Source organism: Thalassophryne amazonica, chromosome 3 (assembly GCF_902500255.1).
Source record: "Thalassophryne amazonica chromosome 3, fThaAma1.1, whole genome shotgun sequence".
Classification (NCBI taxonomy): Eukaryota; Metazoa; Chordata; class Actinopteri; order Batrachoidiformes; family Batrachoididae; genus Thalassophryne; species Thalassophryne amazonica.
The window spans coordinates 52,475,325-52,494,665 of NC_047105.1; the positions used below are offsets into that span (position 1 = coordinate 52,475,325).

General features: G+C 40.8%; 1 protein-coding gene across 1 annotated transcript; it reads right to left on the reverse strand.

The window, feature by feature from the left end:
• Window positions 1-2,283: 2,283 nt before the first annotated feature.
• LOC117506711 (WD repeat-containing protein 82) lies at window positions 2,284-17,725 on the reverse strand. Its single transcript, XM_034166276.1, has 9 exons — window positions 17,361-17,725; window positions 14,201-14,298; window positions 11,917-11,983; window positions 11,695-11,794; window positions 11,443-11,559; window positions 11,156-11,311; window positions 4,908-4,977; window positions 2,893-3,035; window positions 2,284-2,505 (listed from the first exon to the last, which is right to left on the reverse strand). Exons 1-9 carry the CDS (start codon window positions 17,519-17,521, stop codon window positions 2,476-2,478), a joined length of 942 nt encoding a protein of 313 aa, XP_034022167.1. The 5' UTR covers window positions 17,522-17,725; the 3' UTR covers window positions 2,284-2,475.
• Between the last annotated feature and the right edge of the window lie 1,616 nt (window positions 17,726-19,341).

Below are 19,341 nucleotides of genomic sequence, written 5' to 3' on the forward strand. Positions count from 1 at the left end.
ATTGGATAAAACACTAAAGAATAAATTGCAATACGCCCTTTTCGCGGGCGGCTAATATTTTCCATACCACCTGAGTAATCAGCCAATCCGGACAGCGAAGCAACACCATGACGAAGAGGCGCGGTCAGAGGAACTGTGAAATACTGGTGAGTCACTGTCAATAATTTCTTACGTGTCCAACCTCGTAGGTTGATCGTTAAAATTAGTTCTAAAAGCCATCATAATTATTTATAGGAAAACATTTTTTTTTTCTACTAAGGTTTGAACTTTGAGTGTGTTTACACAGGAGAAAAAAGTGAGAAAATGTTAATGCCTGTTTGAGAAAAGTGTATGAAGTGTGTAGTGAGGGGTTTTACAGCCTTAAAACATCTATAATAATTGTAAAAAATAATGCTACTTTGCAGATTTCGCCTATCGCGGGTTATTTTTAGAAAGTAACTCCCGCAATAAATGAGGGACCACTGTATATGATAAAATCGTTATCAAGTTGTTTACCAATGAATATGGCTTTTACACCCTGATATTCATTGGTGAACAACTTGATAACTGATAATATCCATTCTACACTCAACAAAAATATAAACGCAACACTTTTGGTTTTGCTCCCATTTTGTATGAGATGAACTCAAAGATCTAAAACTTTTTCCACATATACAATATCACCATTTCTCTCAAATATTGTTCACAAACCAGTCTGAATCTGTGATAGTGAGCACTTCTCCTTTGCTGAGATAATCCATCCCACCTCACAGGTGTGCCATATCAAGATGCTGATTAGACACCATGATTAGTGCACAGGTGTGCCTTAGACTGCCCACAATAAAAGGCCACTCTGAAAGGTGCAGTTTTATCACACAGCACAATGCCACAGATGTCGCAAGATTTGAGGGAGCGTGCAATTGGCATGCTGAGAGCAGGAATGTCAACCAGAACTGTTGCTCGTGTATTGAATGTTCATTTCTCTACCATAAGCCGTCTCCAAAGGCGTTTCAGAGAATTTGGCAGTACATCCAACCAGCCTCACAACCGCAGACCACGTGTAACCACACCAGCCCAGGACCTCCACATCCAGCATGTTCACCTCCAAGATCGTCTGAGACCAGCCACTCAGACAGCTGCTGGAACAATCGGTTTGCATAACCAAAGAATTTCTGCACAAACTGTCAGAAACTGTCTCAGGGAAGCTCATCTGCATGCTCGTCGTCCTCATCGGGGTCTTGACCTGACTCCAGTTCGTCGTTGTAACCGATTTGAGTGGGCAAATGCTCACATTTGCTGCCGTTTGGCACGTTGGAGAGGTGTTCTCTTCACGGATGATGCGAAGGAGATGTGTTGCACTGCATGAGGCAAATGGTGGTCACACCAGATACTGACTGGTATCCCCCCCCCCCCCCCCCAATAAAACAAAACTGCACCTTTCAGAGTGGCCTTTTATTGTGGGCAGTCTAAGGCACACCTGTGCACTAATCATGGTGTCTAATCAGCATCTTGGTATGGCACACCTGTGAGGTGGGATGGATTATCTCAGCAAAGGAGAAGTGCTCACTATCACAGATTTAGACTGGTTTGTGAACAATATTGGAGAGAAATGGTGATATTGTGTATGTGGAAAAAGTTTTAGATCTTTGAGTTCATCTCATACAAAATGGGAGCAAAACCAAAAGTGTTGCGTTTATATTTTTGTTGAGTGTAAATATCCCCTATACATAAGCATTGAGCCAAAATGACTTCACCCTGTGAGCAGATTTTTTACCCTCAAATTCAAATCTCCTTGCCTTGGCTGTCCCTCAATCATTCCACAAAGTCTAACCCAAATCGGATCACACACAGACACACAGAACCAATAACACTATCACTGGTGACAATCTGAATGATTCCTTACAACGCACCATGAATATGCACTTTGCCAACACGTTACAAAAAATATTTTCCATTCATAAAAGTGACAGTTCACTGTATCATCTTATACATTTTTAACCCCTTCTAAGCCTGTATATCGCATAGATGGGAAATTTCACTTTTTATTTGTGAGATACTGACAAGCCAAAATGAGGTGGGTGGTAATTAACTATTTTTTTTATTCCTAACCTAAAACACAATTTTTTAAAAAAGTAATTTATTCTTAAAAACCAATGGTTGAACTCCAAGAGCTGATCTCAAAGAGTTGAATCAGTGGTTGAACTCATGCATCAGTTGTAGACAAAATCTCCATTACATGATCTAGTAATATTTGATAGTAATACTTGCACAGATGAACATCACGGAGGGGAGACAAAAAACTAATCTCTTACAAAGAAACATTTAATGTTAAATAGTATAAAAGAATAAACAAAAAAAATCTGCAAACCATATATTTACAATCAAAACTTTTCCCTGTGCTTCCAGCGATTTACAAATTATTGTCTCTGCTGACCCCTGTTGGCCACCTAGCTTTGACCTGGGCCTTCAGCATTAATTTTGTCTTCACTGCCATCATTAGTCATCAATGGTGGGAAGCCAGAATGCCTGAAAGACAAGAAAGGCTTTTAAAATGAACACAAGACGACTCCTGTCATGTTACATCCACACAGGCATTTGCAAGAAGAGTGCAAAGCCCCATGCCAGACTTGCACCATGAGATACGTAAGCAAACACAAATGCAGCCTAACTGTAATATAAATTTAGCACACGTTTGACACTTGAGGGAGACATGTGATGTCACAACATGGATATGGTTTCAAACTCTGAGATTTTGGGATGCATATTCATGAAACTGACAAAGGGGGTTTAAAGTTATCAGATGTGTGCACGTTTACAAGTCTTCCAAAAGAATCGAGGTGCTGCCTGATGCAGATTGAAGTAACATTCTAGAAAAGATGTGAACCACCGCCGCAGGCCACACAGCTGTCTCACCATGTTTGAACAGGCACTCGCAAAAGTCATGAACTTTGGGTTGAACTGCAGGCATGTGATCGGCCCCGTGTGCTTCCCGTCCAACAAAGCCACCTTCATACCGCTCTCCGCATTCCAAACATGAATCTTTCCATCCTCAGAGCCTGAAATATGAGAACCAGGTGACAAAATTAAGAACTAAGTGACTGGCTGTGCATATAATAACTCCAAAAATAGAAAAAGCAGACAAAATTTGGGGGTGAAGTGGATCTCTGATTAACGTCATTTCAAAATTTTCTTTTAATCTTGTCGAGTATTTCAAATATGGTCTGATGTAAACACTTTCATAAAGGCTTAAAAACAATCCCCAAAACAAAACAAGGAAAACAAATAAATTAAACTTACTTGCCCACTGTGAAAACAGAGTGTGTACTAGTCAAACAGTAATCCTGTATAAACCAATACTAGTTCCTGTTTGGACATCACCAAAATACTGACAAATGGTACTGCAATCTGTCAACAGTTACCAGAGAACAGCGTATCTGCTGCTTCCTCGTGTCACTACCCGTGTTCAGTCCAGCAGCATGCCTCCCACATTTTTCTTTTGCACAGCTACAAAACATTTTGCAGGGCTGTGAAATGAAAATTGTGAAATCCGAGGAAAATTTGCAGGGGGTCGGGGGGGGGGGGGGGGGGGGGGTGTACAGCTCCCCAGGAGCCGAGGCCCCAGAATTAAATTTTATCTAATGATACTTTTTCAGCATCTCCTGGAAGAACAAATCTCAAAATTAGTGGATATTTAAATGATCCTATATTCAACCTTTTATTTGACCTGTCAATGATGATGTTGAAATAACAGATATGACGTGGAAGTAGGACCTGGAGTGATTCTCCTTTTAACTGTAAACCAAATTATGCATTAACTCAGAACAATTAAACTACATGAAATTTATGAAGACTGAAAAGACTGTTACAGCATTTCAAAAACCACAGCTAAAACTTGTAGAATATTTGGAAAATCATGGTAAAATATCAATAACATACCTTATAGCAAAAAGCAGAGGTGCACCGATCAGGATTTTTTAGGCCGATCACTAAAATTTTGATCTGCCGATACCAATCAAGGCCGATACCGATCAAGTACATATTTGGATCATGCCCAAAATAAGAATATAGGTCTAATGTACAGGACTATTTTTGCATTAAAACTTAATGATGAAAACAAAAAACATGCATTCAAACAGACACTAGAATAAACTGCCAACTTTTGTTTTATTACACTGACTTTGTTCTACCAGCAAGCTTTTTTTTTCCACGTTTCATGTTGCTCAGGTTACAGTCTACAGAGAATACGTTGAGAATGTAAAATACAGCCCTCATTCTACGGACAATTTAAAGTTTCCAATCCACCTAATTTGCATGTCTCTGGATGTGGGAGGAAACCAGAGCACCCAGTGAGAACCCACACAAACACGGGGAGAACATGCAAACTCCACACAGAAAGGCCACAAGTGGTAATCAATCCTATGACCTTCTTGCCGTGAGGCAATAGTGCTAACCACTAATCCACCGTGCTGCTACATGAAGGGCAATATTCTAAAATTATTTGGTGAATACTTCTGCATTTAACACAAAGTACACCAGTAAAGGAACCAAACGACAATGGTGAGTGTGTCATTGAAATATATTAGTTTTCTTTCGCCCATTTCCCAACAGTAATAATGTTGCATCACTGTACACTGCACACTTTCACGGTGTTGGTGCCACAGTGGACCTGTCCTCCAATGGTTTTGTTTCTCTGCCTACTCTTAAACTTATAGAAAAGTTCAGGAGAAACATCAATATGTATCTGCATCAATAAAAAGTATGAGTATCAATCCTGGTTGTCATAAAATTCTAACCGTACCCGTTCATACCCAGCAGGTGGCTGTACGTGCACCAAACAAGCAGATCAACTGGAATAGAGTGGTCTCAAGATGTATTAATATTAAAGTTCAGCACAAACTTAAAAAAAAGAATTTGCAGTAGATGCTTACCAATCATGACGAACTGAGAATCGGGTGTGAACGACGCCTCCAGTGTTACGCCTTTGTTGTTGTTGTAGCCCTGTGAGCAAACAAGTAACTTACACTCAATATTCACAGCAAAAGTGATAACACCAATACATTACTGTGCAAAAGTCTTAAGCACCATGATTACACTATACCTAACACACTATCCGGTTGTTAAGTGTGACGTAACGCATCATGTGATTTTCAACTTCCAGCTCCAAACAAAAAAGGCGCTGTCATTAACATTGAGAACTGCACTGAGACGATCTGATCAGGCTGCACTTACACCGTTGTACACGGACAACAGCATTAACATCGCAACATAAAACTCTTTGTATATTGTGCCTAAAACTCTCCTGGATATATTAACTGGGTTTTTAGACGTTGTAACTGTGTTTGTTTTGTGTAAAAATGTCAGACGCTCAGGTTGTTTCTCCGTTATTTTCAATGGGAGTTGCTGCGAGCTGCGATCGCTTCCTGTTCATGTCGTTTGGGGAGAAAGTGAAGTTTGCACTTTAGCATCCTGTTTATTGTAATAAATAATTTTTTATTAACAAACAGACATGTATATTTTACCTGTGCATAATAAAATATGTAAAGTAAAAGAAAAAACATTTTTATTAAGTGTTCCAACCATAGAGCCAGACGAATGCGGTTAACGGAGGTGGAGGCGGAGAAGGGAGGAACGGAGGTTTGCGCACAATGGGCCTCATGTATCAACGTTGCGCACTTGTGGCGTAAATTTACGGTGTAAATTTGAAGTACACCAAAGTTGCCGTGTGACATGTATCAAGCAATGCGCACCTGCCCATTTCCAGCGTACGCTGACGTGACCTTGATAAATGCGGCGGGTGAAAACAATCGTAATTATAATAAACACGCCCATAAATATTCAGACTCCGCTTCAGACACACCCTCATTTTACGACATGGAAGTTAGGAGGACGGCAAAGAAAAAGAACTCCACCAATCACGACGCGTGCCAATAGAGCGTCAAAAGCGGCCATCGTATTGTTTTGTAGTATAATCAAAAAAGTGTTACAGTGGTCCCTCGTTTATCGCGGGAGTTAAAAATAGTCCGCAAAAAGCGAAGTCCGCGACGTAGTCAGCGTTATTTTTTACAATTATTATAGACGTTTTAAAGCTGTAAAACCCCTGTAAAACCACTTTATACACTTTTCTCAATCAGGCATGAACATTTTCTCACTCTTCTCTCGTGTGTAAACACTCTCAAAGTTCAAACCTTAGTAGAAAAATAAGACCAAACTGTTTTCAGGCCCATTTGTGTGAGAAATAAAAATAGAACGTTTTCCTATAAATAATTATGATGGCTTTTAGAACTAACGAATTTAATTTTAACGATCAACGTACGAGGTTGGACACATAAGAAATTATTAATAGTGACTGACCAGTATTTCACAGATCGCGCCTCTGCGTTCTGACGCTGCGCCTTTTTCCACTCACACCTGGCTGCATGTGTCTGTTTCCAAGTGACAAACACAGTTATGAGTAGTTGTTGGCGCTCTTTTTCCTTCTGGGCGAGAATATTCTTATAAACAGACACGCAGAACACAGAACACTGTAAAAAAAAAAAAAAAAAAAAAAGCATGCAAAATTGGACTAAATACTCCGTGAAACGGCGAGGCCGCGAAAGGTGAACCGCGTTATAGCGAGGGACCACTGTATTCTCTTTTCACATGTCAATAATTCTTGACGTGGATATTTGCTAGCTCAATTAATAAGACATGCCTAATTTTTCAGATTTCTTTATTCTTAAGATGTATTTCTTTATTTATTTTATTGTAACAAACGAATGGAGAAAACGAAACCTGATTGCAGCACGGGCGAAGGGAATGACAACACTACAGTTGTAATTATCAATTTCATTGTCTAAAACGATCACACCACATAAAGTTAAGCTCAGAGCTGCTCTGGCTCCAGGCTCTGGAGAAAAAGGCGAGCAGCGCTTTCTTTGCGGTCAGCGCTGTGGCCACGGATCATGCTCAATAGACCAGCAATCCCGCAAAAGCGGGATTTGTATTGATTATTATGTAGCATAATCAGGAAAGTGTTATTTATGTAACATATGCATTGATTTGTATAATGTCACTGTTTATCATGTTGATCAGTTTCCAGCGCTGGTTTATTTTGGTGATGTAAACACAAGCTAAACTTAAACTGTAAATCCTTAAAAGGATCAAACAGAGTTGTAGTCTTACACACCTCTCTGCAGCTTCTCTCCCCCTGCCATCCCCTCATTACCCCATCCCCATAGAGACGGTGCCTGCTCCCAGACCACCAATAACCAGCAAAAATCTATTTAAGCATAAAAATTCAAAAAGAAAAAAATAATATAGCACCTTCAACTGCACCACAGACTAAAACAGTTAAATGTGGTCTATTAACATTAGATCTCTCTCTTCTAAGTCCCTGTTAGTAAATGATAATAATTGATCAACATATTGATTTATTCTGCCTTACAGAAACCTGGTTACAGCAGGATGAATATGTTAGTTTAAATGAGTCAACACCCCCGAGTCACACTAACTGCCAGAATGCTCGTAGCACGGGCCGAGGCAGAGGATTAGCAGCAATCTTCCACTCCAGCTTATTAATTAATCAAAAACCCAGACAGAGCTTTAATTCATTTGAAAGCTTGACTCTTAGTCTTGTCCATCCAAATTGGAAGTCCCAAAAATCAGTTTTTTTATCTATCGTCCTCCTGGCGATTTTAGCATCCACACAGATGCTGAGAATGACAGCCTCAACACTGCATTTAATCTATTGTTAGACTCGATTGGCTTTGCTCAAAATGTAAATGAGTCCACCCACCACTTTAATCATACCTTAGATCTTGTTCTGACTTATGGTATGGAAATTGAAGACTTAACAGTATTCCCTGAAAACCCCCTTCTGTCTGATCATTTCTTAATAACATTTACATTTACTCTGATGGACTACCCAGCAGTGGGGAATAAGTTTCATTACAGTAGAAGTCTTTCAGAAAGCGCTGTAACTAGGTTTAAGGATATGATTCCTTCTTTATGTTCTCCAATGCCATATACCAACACAGGGCAGAGTAGCTACCTAAACTCTGTGAGTGAGATAGATTATCTCGTCAATAGTTTTATATCTCACTGAGGACAACTTTGGATGCTGTAGCTCCTCTGAAAAAGAGAGCCTTAAATCAGAAGTGCCTGACTCCGTGGTATAACTCACAAACTCGGAGCTTAAAGCAGATAACCCGTAAGTTGGAGAGGAAATGGCGTCTCACTAATTTAGAAGATCTTCACTTAGCCTGGAAAAAGAGTCTGTTGCTCTATAAAAAAGCCCTCCGTAAAGCTAGGACATCTTACTACTCATCACTAATTGAAGAAAATAAGAACAACCCCAGGTTTCTTTTCAGCACTGTAGCCAGGCTGACAAAGAGTCAGAGCTCTATTGAGCCGAGTATTCCTTTAACTTTAACTAGTAATGACTTCATGACTTTCTTTGCTAATAAAATTTTAACTATTAGAGAAAAAATTACTCATAACCATCCCAAAGACATATCGTTCTCTTTGGCTGCTTTCAGTGATGCCGGTATTTGGTTAGACTCTTTCTCTCCGATTGTTCTGTCTCAGTTATTTTCATTAGTTACTTCCTCCAAACCATCAACATGTCTATTAGACCCGATTCCTACCAGGCTGCTCAAGGACGCCCTACCATTAATTAATGCTTCGATCTTAAATATAATCAATCTATCTTTATTAGTTGGCTATGTACCACAGGCTTTTAAGGTGGCAGTAATTAAACCATTACTTAAAAAGCCATCACTTGACCCAGCTATCTTAGCTAATTATAGGCCAATCTCCAACCTTCCTTTTCTCTCAAAAATTCTTGAAAGGGTAGTTGTAAAACAGCTAACTGATCATCTGCAGAGGAATGGTCTATTTGAAGAGTTTCAGTCAGGGTTTAGAATTCATCATAGTACAGAAACAGCATTAGTGAAGGTTACAAATGATCTTCTTATGGCCTCAGACAGTGGACTCATCTCTGTGCTTGTTCTGTTAGACCTCAGTGCTGCTTTTGATACTGTTGACCATAAAATTTTATTACAGAGATTAGAGGATGCCGTAGGTATTAAAGGCACTGCGCTGAGGTGGTTTGAATCATATTTATCTAACAGATTACAATTTGTCCATGTAAATGGGGAATCTTCTTCACAGACTAAGGTTAATTATGGAGTTCCACAAGGTTCTGTGCTAGGACCAATTTTATTCACTTTATACATGCTTCCCTTAGGCAGTATTATTAGACAGCATTGCTTAAATTTTCACTGTTACGCAGATGATACCCAGCTTTATCTATCCATGAAGCCAGAGGACACACACCAATTAGCTAAACTGCAGGATTGTCTTACAGACATAAAGACATGGATGACCTCTAATTTCCTGCTTTTAAACTCAGATAAAACTGAAGTTATTGTACTTGGCCCCACAAATCTTAGAAACATGATGTCTAACCAGATCCTTACTCTGGATGGCATTACCCTGACCGCTAGTAATATTGTGAGAAATCTTGGAGTCATTTTTGATCAGGATATGTCATTCAATGCGCATATTAAACAAATATGTAGGACTGCTTTTTTGCATTTGCGCAATATCTCTAAAATTAGAAAGGTCTTGTCTCAGAGTAAGTAAGTCCCTTCGGCTGCTCCCTTGTTTGCACTTGGGGTCGCCACAGCAAATCCAAGGTGGATCTACATGTTGATTTGGCACAGGTTTTACGCCGGATGCCCTTCCTGACGCAACTCCACATTACATGGAGAAATGTGGCAGGGGTGGGATTTGAACCCAGAACCTTCCGAACTGAAACCAAGTGCATTAACCACTTGGCCACCACCCCTGCCACCAGAGTGATGCTGAAAAACTAATTCATGCATTTATTTCCTCTAGGCTGGACTATTGTAATTCATTATCAGGTTTTCCTAAAAGTTCTCTGAAAAGCCTTCAGTTAATTCAAAATGCTGCAGCTAGAGTACTGACAGGGACTAGAAGGAGAGAGCATATTTCACCCATATTGGCTTCTCTTCATTGGCTTCCTGTTAATTCTAGAATAGAATTTAAAGTTCTTCTTCTTACTTATAAGGTTTTGAATAATCAGGTCCCATCTTATCTTAGGGACCTCATAGTACCATATCACCCCAAAAGAGCGCTTCGCTCTCAGACTGCAGGCTTACTTGTAGTTCCTAGGGTTTGTAAGAGTAGAATGGGAGGCAGAGCCTTCAGCTTTCAGGCTCCTCTCCTCTGGAACCAGCTCCCAATTCGGATCAGGGAGACAGACACCCTCTCTACTTTTAAGATTAGGCTTAAAACTTTCCTTTTTGCTAAAGATTATAGTTAGGGCTGGATCAGGTGACCCTGAACCATCCCTTAGTTATGCTGCTATAGACTTAGACTGCTGGGGGGTTCCCATGATGCACTGAGTGTTTCTTTCTCCTTTTGCTCTGTATGCACCACTCTGCATTTAATCATTAGTGATTGATCTCTGCTCCCCTCCACAGCATGTCTTTTTCCTGGTTCTCTCCCTCAGCCCCAACCAGTCCCAGCAGAAGACTGCCCCTCCCTGAGCCTGGTTCTGCTGGAGGTTTCTTCCTGTTAAAAGGGAGTTTTTCCTTCCCACTGTCGCCAAGTGCTTGCTCACAGGGGGTCGTTTTGACCGTTGGGGTTTTTCCGTAATTACTGTATGGCTTTGCCTTACAATATAAAGCACCTTGGGGCAACTGTTTGTTGTGATTTGGCGCTATATAAATAAAATTGATTTGATTTGATTTAAACTTGGAGGTCTTTGGACCCGGAAATAGATTTATCACGTGATGCGTTACGTCAGCGCTTAACAACCGGATGGAATAGTCTTAGGTCCTGGATGGCAACCACCCTAACAGAAAACTGATCCATCCCCACCTCTTGAAACTAACCATAAGTGGACATCCCCTTGGTCTTTTTGACTTACTGGAGCACAGAGAAAAGCACCACATGGCCAAAATGTCACTGCAGATGTTCCTTCACAGTGCAAGTGATACTCCACATCAGAGTCCAACTAAGTAACCGCTCGTTTGACACAAAGCTGTGTCAGTGGTACCCAAGTCTCCATGAGGTGCATGTTATCTTTTTATTTTATTTTATGTCAACTAGAAGTGAATGCTTTCTGCCTTATTTTAAATTATAGTGCATGATGTGCAGGGAATCTTACCCCAAAGGAATGTAGCACAGCACCCTTAAAAGCATCCAAGATGCGAAGGGCTCCACCATTAGTGGAAAGCAGAATGAGTTTCCCGTCATTGCTAAACTTAAGTCCTGTCCACTCACAGGTTCGCTCATACTGAAGCTTGAAGGTTGCAAAGGGACCCTGTGGACAAGAGGAAACATAATTGTCCTGCTATCAAATTTAAAAGGTTTACATCATACTGGAATCATTAAAACAGTTTTGCTCCTAATCTCAGCTTTGATTGTGGACTCACATCAACACACACTTCTTACCTTGTCAAAAGATCGCAAATCATACAGCTTAACCATCTCTGAATTTATTCCTGCAGCAAAAATGAGACCCTCAGGATCAAAGGAGCACACTGGCTTCCCCTGCAGGTGCATCAGACCCTAAAATTTGCAGGTGGCAAAACAAGGTCAGTGCAAAAAAACAAACAAACAAACAAAAAAAAAAAAAACAAGAAACAAAACTGCATGTCACCAATCCTTGTTCATCAAATCACATTTAAAGGACCATTTATTTACCTGGCAGTTTGGAGACCGCAGATCCCAGAGCCTGATTGTTTTATCCAACGAACCAGAAATAAATGTGTCATCCACAGGAGACATGGAGAGAGACGTCACTCTGGACAAAAGGGGAAAATGAAAAGAACAAATTACAAATCAATATAGTAAAGCAAACACAGAAACTGGAATGAGTCAAATGGAAGAGCAATGGCTGTCTAACCATTTAAGTCCACTCCTCACCTTTTGTTATGCCCAGGAAAGTAGCGGATGTACTTGTTATCATGAAGGGAAAGGTACCGGATAGTATCTTCAACAATAACAAAGAGACAATTAAAATGAAGATAAAAATACAAAGATCAAATTCTTTACAAGCAATCAAACCTGAAGATTACTGGGTGCAGGTTAGATGAGTGTACTTGACCCTGGGCAAGGCAGTCACTTGTACAGTTAGCTCCTGTGTGGGGGCAGAATCACAGACCCTCAAACTGTACAAACAACTACCTCAGACCAAAGCCAGTTTTGTGTCCCCTCATTCAGCAACAGTCCAGTGACTTGACATTGTCAGCACAGTCTGATTACAGAGACAAATCTGATAATCCCGATACTGTCGTGCAACAAAAATGTTGAGCTTCTGATGTAAAAGCAGTTAAACAACTGCCTCAGTGTTACTGAGTGGTGACGAGGATCAATGAATGATGCCTACATCATTCATATACGAGGTCTGTGAGAAAAGTATCTGACCTTTTTATTTTATGCAAAAAATATATGGATTTGATTCATATGTTTTTACGTCAGCCAAGCTTGAACCTTCGTGCGCATGCGTGAGTTTTTCCACGCCTGTCGGTTGCGTCATTCGCCTGTGGGCAGGCTTTGATTAAGCACTGGTCCACCCCTCTCGTCGTCGTTTCATTGCGAGGAAATGGCGGAATGATTTGGGCTTTTTTTCCATCAGAATTTTTTCAGAAACTGTTAGAGACAGGCAGCTGGAAACCATTCGAAAAACGCATGCGCACGAAGGTTCAAGCTTGGCTGACGTAAAAACATATGAATCAAATCCATATATTTTTTGCATAAAATAAAAAGGTTGGATACTTTTCTCACAGACCTCGTACATATTTTCTCCAAGACCACATCACTTATCCCAAGTTCAAATGCACCATTAAACAATTTTTTAAGATGCATATTAAATACATAAAAACATCCCACATGTTCCCTAACAAGTTACACTTACACATCAACACAGTGGTTATCAAACTCTGTTAACATTTATTCAGACAGTGAAACAACAAGTACCAGAAGGACAGAGATTTGATGGAAAAGCAAGCAGGGAGTGCTCCAACAAACAAACAGCTAAAGTCAAACCAAGATGAAATGCAGTGGATCTTGATCTTGACAGCCCCAAAGTATTTTAAATTTTATGTCAAAAAGCTGTCAGCTTGGGCAAAATATAATTTGCATTTCTATCTTTCCTAGTAAAAGTGAAGGGAGTGATAGTGTTGGGCACACTTGAATCAAAATTTAATTTTATTAAATTATAAAACTAAACTTTGGTTCAAGTGTGCCCCACAATATATATTCTAATTCAATTACATTTTTTGCATGAATCTGACTGGTTAATTGTGTGAGATTTCAGACCATAAAATATTGCATGGACGCTAGCAAAATATTTGACTGTTTCACATTTAATGTATTAGTCTGCACCCTGACTGCATGCGCTGCTACACAGATGTAAATAATTGTGTTGTCACCTGAGAGTGACAGAAACTAGAGCAGCGGGGACAATGCAGAAATGCGTGGATTTAATGCATTAAACTGGATTGATTGATGGATTTACCATGGATTTAACTCAATGCAGCTGACGAGATAGAGAAATCTGTGGGTCTGCTCACAGAATTTCCAGTTTGGCATGAAGACGCTGTTGTTCCTTTAAGCTTTGACGAGCTGACCAAATTACTTACAGAAAAATGAACCGTGCAAACGTTGGAATTGGATTAGAATGGGAATAACCCCCTTGCATCTGATGATTTGCGGACGTTAATGCTGGATTTTACGGTCGCAAAAAATCCAGCATTAACATCCGCAAATCATCAGATGCAAAGGGGTTATTCCCTAATTAATGACTATATACCATTTTTCAGAGAATGGAACAGTGGGTAACTTGAGTTTTGGCATGACAAACCATTTGAGAACCACTGCATTGACATAGTGGAAAGCTGACTCAAACAAAGCCCAAACAAGATGATCACATCTGCAGAGCAGATGGCAAATGCATAAAAGAAGGTTGTATCTGGTAACAAAAACTTAACATGTAGCACACAAAAGAGTTCAGGACAATTTCAACAAACATTCATGAAATAAAAGACCTAAGAAAGATATTTCTCATATTAATCAGTAAACAAAAAGCCAAAAAGTGTGTATTTTTTAGCAATAGTTCATAACACAAATAAATACCGCTCTTCCACAAAGTGGAACATATTTATGCTATATAACAATACAAAAATGCAATCTGTAAGAATCAACATACCATCAATTTTGTTGGAACTGTAGACCACAGTATTTGCTGCATGTGTGTACCTGATCAGATCCACTCCATACTTTTTACTATACAGAGTCCGCTTGGGTCTGTCACAAGAAAGAAGAGTAGCCATTTTTTTAAGTAAGGATTCACAAGAAGCAGACACAAACGCTTAGCACAATAGGTAAAGCTTTCTATAGACAATCTGATATTTACTGGGGAGGTAATGGTCTAGTGGTTAAGTATTGTGCTTGAGACCATAGGATCCTTGGTTCAAACCCCAGCCTGACCGGCCAATCACTAAGAGCTCTTGGGCATGGTCCTTAATCCACAAGTTGCTCGTGGTGTGTAGTGAGCATCTTGCTTGGCAGCACCCTGACATTGGTGTGAGTGTGTCGGTGTGAATGTGAGGCATCATTGTAAAGTGCTTCAAGCTTCTGATTCAGACGAAAAAGTGCTATATAAATGCAGTAGATTTACCATTTACTGGGCAAAAATAGCAAATACTTAAAGTACAACCAAAATGCAATACTAATAATTGCTCTGTACTCTCCTTGTAAAACAACAGATTTTCTAAATCAGGGGTATTCACCTCATTCCAGAAAGGGCCGAGAGGGTGCAAGTTTTCTTTGCAACCACCCACTCCACCAGGTGATTTCACTGATTAACCGATTCCATCTGCTCAAAGTGATATTAATCAGTGAAATCACCTGGTGGAGTGGGTGGTTGCAAAGAAAACCTGCACCCTCTTGGCCCTTTCTGGAACGAGTTGAAGACCCCTGCTCTAGCTGGACAAGACGCCACAATTACGACTATCACAACAACAGCAGGTGCTGTATTTGACTAGGTGAAAGTGTGCTTCTGACCTAGCAGGAGAGTTCATAATTGGTAGAGTTTCTAAGGCAACTGGAAGCTGACACTTGTACAATGACCTACAAGTATCAAGATAATTTAGGTGGTGAGGCATTAGCATAATAACAGGAAAAATAGGTGTTTTGGTGCTTCAAACATGCCCTCATAGTACATGTGTGGGTGAACAATCCCTTCCAATAGCCTCATGTGGAATACCCAGATGTTTACAATTATCTCATAAAGGCTCCACGTAAATAAGATTTATTTACAATAATATTTTGTGTATAAAATAACTTTCACCTTGTCAAATAGTGACTGTGTTGATATGCAGGTCACATGACACGCGCATCCAACTTAGTGAATATGAATCAGCAGCATATTTAGCTTTATTATGAATGAAGACATCCCACTTTGTCTGGAACCATCTAAAACATCTGTACAGAATGACCATTTATCCCTCTGTTTTCTGACTTATGATTGTTTCTCTGGTAAATTGAGTTGACAAATAGTGACAGGTTTGTCATCCCAACCACTCAATCCTTTAAAACAAATCACAATACATAAAGTCTGCAGTGCCATTCGGTATGTATATCCTGTGCAATTTAGGAACCAAAACAAAGTTAGATTTTTATTTTATTTTTTTGCACTCCTGAATGTGAGTCATTTCTGTGAGTGCGCTGAAAAAGATATAAACGTCAAGTCTTAGCTGCAAAACTAAAATGAAAATTACTTCATCTTAAGCTGCGTTCACACCTGGCACGACGCAAGCGACAGCAGCGACAGGTTGCCATGTAATCCCCATGGAAGGATGCGTTGTGGCACCAAGCCAAGCAACACGGCGCAAATGATTTTGAGAGATTGGTGCATTTGTGGTACGATGTTGCATTGCCCTCCTCCCCAAGTTGAGAAATCTGAACTTTTTCGTTTTGTCGTGCTGCGATGACCAATCAAGGACTGGATATGTAGTGACGTGAAGATGTGTGGAGTTTGACCGAGTTGTATGTAAACATGTCCTGTCTCTGGTAGCCAGCCTGTGAGCAGGACTCATGTGCCTTTTGTCCTTTATTTCACAATTATGACAGAGTTTTTGGGGGAAGAGCGAGCAGCGGCAGCGGACAGTTTTTTTTTTCACGTGCGCGCGAGCGAATCATCCGTGAAGATTATTTATTAACTATACAGATGTATAATAAAACAAATCATGACTGGTTTATAAGCACAATTATGACAAAGAGCGAGCAGCAGCACCGCAGCAGTGGAGTTTTTTTTTTTATTGTTTACATGTGCGCGCGTGAAGGGGACAGGAGGTCCTCAAACTGGGTCCTGCAGAGGCAGAAGGACCGTTGAAAGCGGCCGTCATCCAGACGCAGCTCCTGCAGCGAATAATGATGCTCCCCAAATTGGGAACGTCTCATGAGGATGTTGTGAACCCAGGGACGGCGCCGCTGGCGACGTTCGTCAGCTTTCCACAACAATTAAGAGCACAGCAACTCGCTCCGTGTGATCAAGGTCCGCCATGTTAATGTGACTGACAACCGGAGCCGGCGAGCGGAACGGAAGCTCCTCCTATTTGATGACGCACTGGGGTGAATTTTCGCAGCGAAAGCGGAGCGATACACCAGGCGATGGTGGCGTGTCCGTCGCAGTCGCGTTGCGCCCGGTGTGAATGCGGCTTTACTGTGTAATTTTTATGAAGTGCAGAAGAAGTTTGGAAATCTGAAAAATATTTTCATATAATTACTATTCACACTACTCAAAGCCATATGTAATAGCTGAATTCTGATATGGTCCAAGTCCAATGCCAGAATATCTGATGGCATATTGTGCACAACAGAGTTCTGCACAGTATGCCAGAACTCAAAACAACTTCCCAAAAACTAAATGTTGGCACAAGAATTATGTAAATGTCCAATGTGACTGATCTGGATATTGCAGACTATTACCCAGGCAGACGTATGTACTCAGAGTATACCTTCTACTTAGCAACTCTACATAAATCACTATTCATTTACAAGGAACAAATTCCAAACTCTTGATTGGTGTATTTGACAACTATGAATTCTGCACTCTTACTGGGGTCACACTAGTGAGTTGAAGATATGACTTGGCACTCTACATGACTAACTGGCAGCTTCTCAGTCACTGCATATTCATGATTTACACTTAGAAAGGCATACAATAAACCATAACGAACTCTTTAAGTGACCACGCTTTAAAACGGAATACACAGCAAACAACTTCAGCCTAGCAGGCCTCGCTAACGCTAACTAGCATTGTACCTGCTGTGAAAAACACGGTAAACTGAACAAAAACCGCTTACTTTCCCTCTTGGCAGTCGTACAAGACAAGGGAATCGTCATCGCTGCTGGAAATTATTGTTTCTCCGTTTGAGCTGAAGTCGAAACAATTGATTTTATCTGAATTTTCACGGAAAACCTTCGCCACCCTGAAGCTTCGCAGCACATTGTCCGTCAGCTTCATGATGGCCACCGACGAGAAACCAGTCCTACTGCTACAACTTCAATAAACGACTGTTTGATATATTGATTCGTGTATACTTGTGAACGACAATGCCACTGAAAGTAGTTATTTTTCACGTTTCTTCTTAAAATAATTCAGAAAATTAGCCACCCGCCCGTGCTAACTGTGAACTCAGCTCCGCCGCCACCCGTAAACATTAAACCCCACCTCCAACTTCTTCTTCTTTGGCGTTTAACGACAGCGGCATCCTTATTGGTACAGTGCTGCCACCTCTGTATCAGAACATTATAGTTGTGCAAAATCCTCCTCAGTAACTACCGGTGGGCATCACACTAAGCACCCAAAGGTGGCAATATCTCCCTACATTCAGCAAAAAACAATAACAACAAACTTTTAGGTATTTATAAAGCCAACACTTCCCCCTCCCACTTGACCCTATGTCTAAAATACTTCCTACAGACACTTCTTTCAGGCCTATCCTTCTAAATTCTGGAAGAAGTTCTTGCCTTCTCTGGAATATTTATCACAATACACAGGGCCGGTGCTAGCCATTTGGGTGCCCTAAGCACAAATGCTTTGTGGTGCCCCCCCAAAATGAACAATAATTCAAAATTTGTCAGTGCGGCTCTTTTTATTTCCAAAATAACTTCTCAATATCAGAATTAGAATCGCCTTTATTGTCATTGTAATTTGCATTGCAATGAGATTTGAGTGCAACTCCAAAAGGTGCTTTTCCGAGGTGCAAGTAAATGTTAGCCAAATAAAAGATAATGAAATTTAACAATCAGTTATTTAAAATACGAGGTCTGTTAGAAAAGTATCCGACCTTTTTATTTTTTTCAAAAACCCAATGGATTTGAATCACATGTGCTTGCATGAGCCAACCTTGAACCTTCGTGCGCATGCGTGATTTTTTTCACGCCTGTCGGTTGCGTAATTTGCTTGTAAGCAGCCTTTGTGTGAGGATGGGTGTAGTCTCTCGTTGTTTTTTCTTTGCAAGGAAATGGCGGAACGACTGGAGCAGCACGACTGCATCAAATTTTGCCAGAAACTGGGCAACAGCCAGGTGGAAACCATTCGGATTATTCAGACGGCTTTCAGTGACGATCCTCTGGGCATCACACAGATTAAGGAGCGGTACAACCGGTTTAAAGACAGCAACACAACGGTGGAGAGCGAGCCACGCTCCGGTCGGCCATCAACATGTTGAAATGACCAGAGCATTTCCAAAGTGAACGATTCGGGACTGTCGTGTGACTATCTGAGAAATTGCGGAAGAGGTGGACATCAGCACTTTTTCGACACATTCCACTGTGACAGAAGATTTTGCCATGAAAAGAGTTGCAGCGAAATTCATCTGCACGAAGCTGATGGCGCAGCAAAAGCGCCTCCGTGTTGAAGCCTCACAGGACATGCTGAGACATGCCCAGCTCTTCCACCATTCGGAAGATTCAGACGGCTTTCGGTGGCTTTTCAGTCGTGTGACTATTCAAGAAATTGTGGACGAGGTGAGCATGTCACAACATGTCCTGTGAGGCTTCAACACGGTGGTGCTTTTGCTCCGCCATCAGCTTCATACCAAAGCCATCGGCATGAATTTTGCTGCAACTCTTTTCATGGCAAAATCTTCTGTCATAGTGGAATGTGCCGAAAAAGTGCTGATGTCCACCTCTTCCGCAATTTCTCAGATAGTCACACGACGGCCCCACATCACCACAGCATTCACTTTGGAATGATCCGATCATTTCAGCGTGTTGATGGCCGACTGGTGCGTGGCTCGCTCTCCACCGTTGTGCGGCCATCTTTAAAACGGTTGTACC

What these genes read in the sequence shown, in the direction of transcription:
- LOC117506711 (XM_034166276.1), bottom strand. Translation starts at nt 17,521, where the DNA reads ATGAAGCTGACGGACAATGTGCTGCGAAGCTTCAGGGTGGCGAAGGTT. An exon ending in TTCTCAGTTCGTCATGATTG is followed by an intron (nt 3,036 to 4,907) that starts GTAAGCATCTAC and finishes CTCATATTTCAG; the next exon opens with GCTCTGAGGATGGAAAGATT. An exon ending in CGAGTGCCTGTTCAAACATG is followed by an intron (nt 2,506 to 2,892) that starts GTGAGACAGCTG and finishes CTTGTCTTTCAG; the next exon opens with GCATTCTGGCTTCCCACCAT.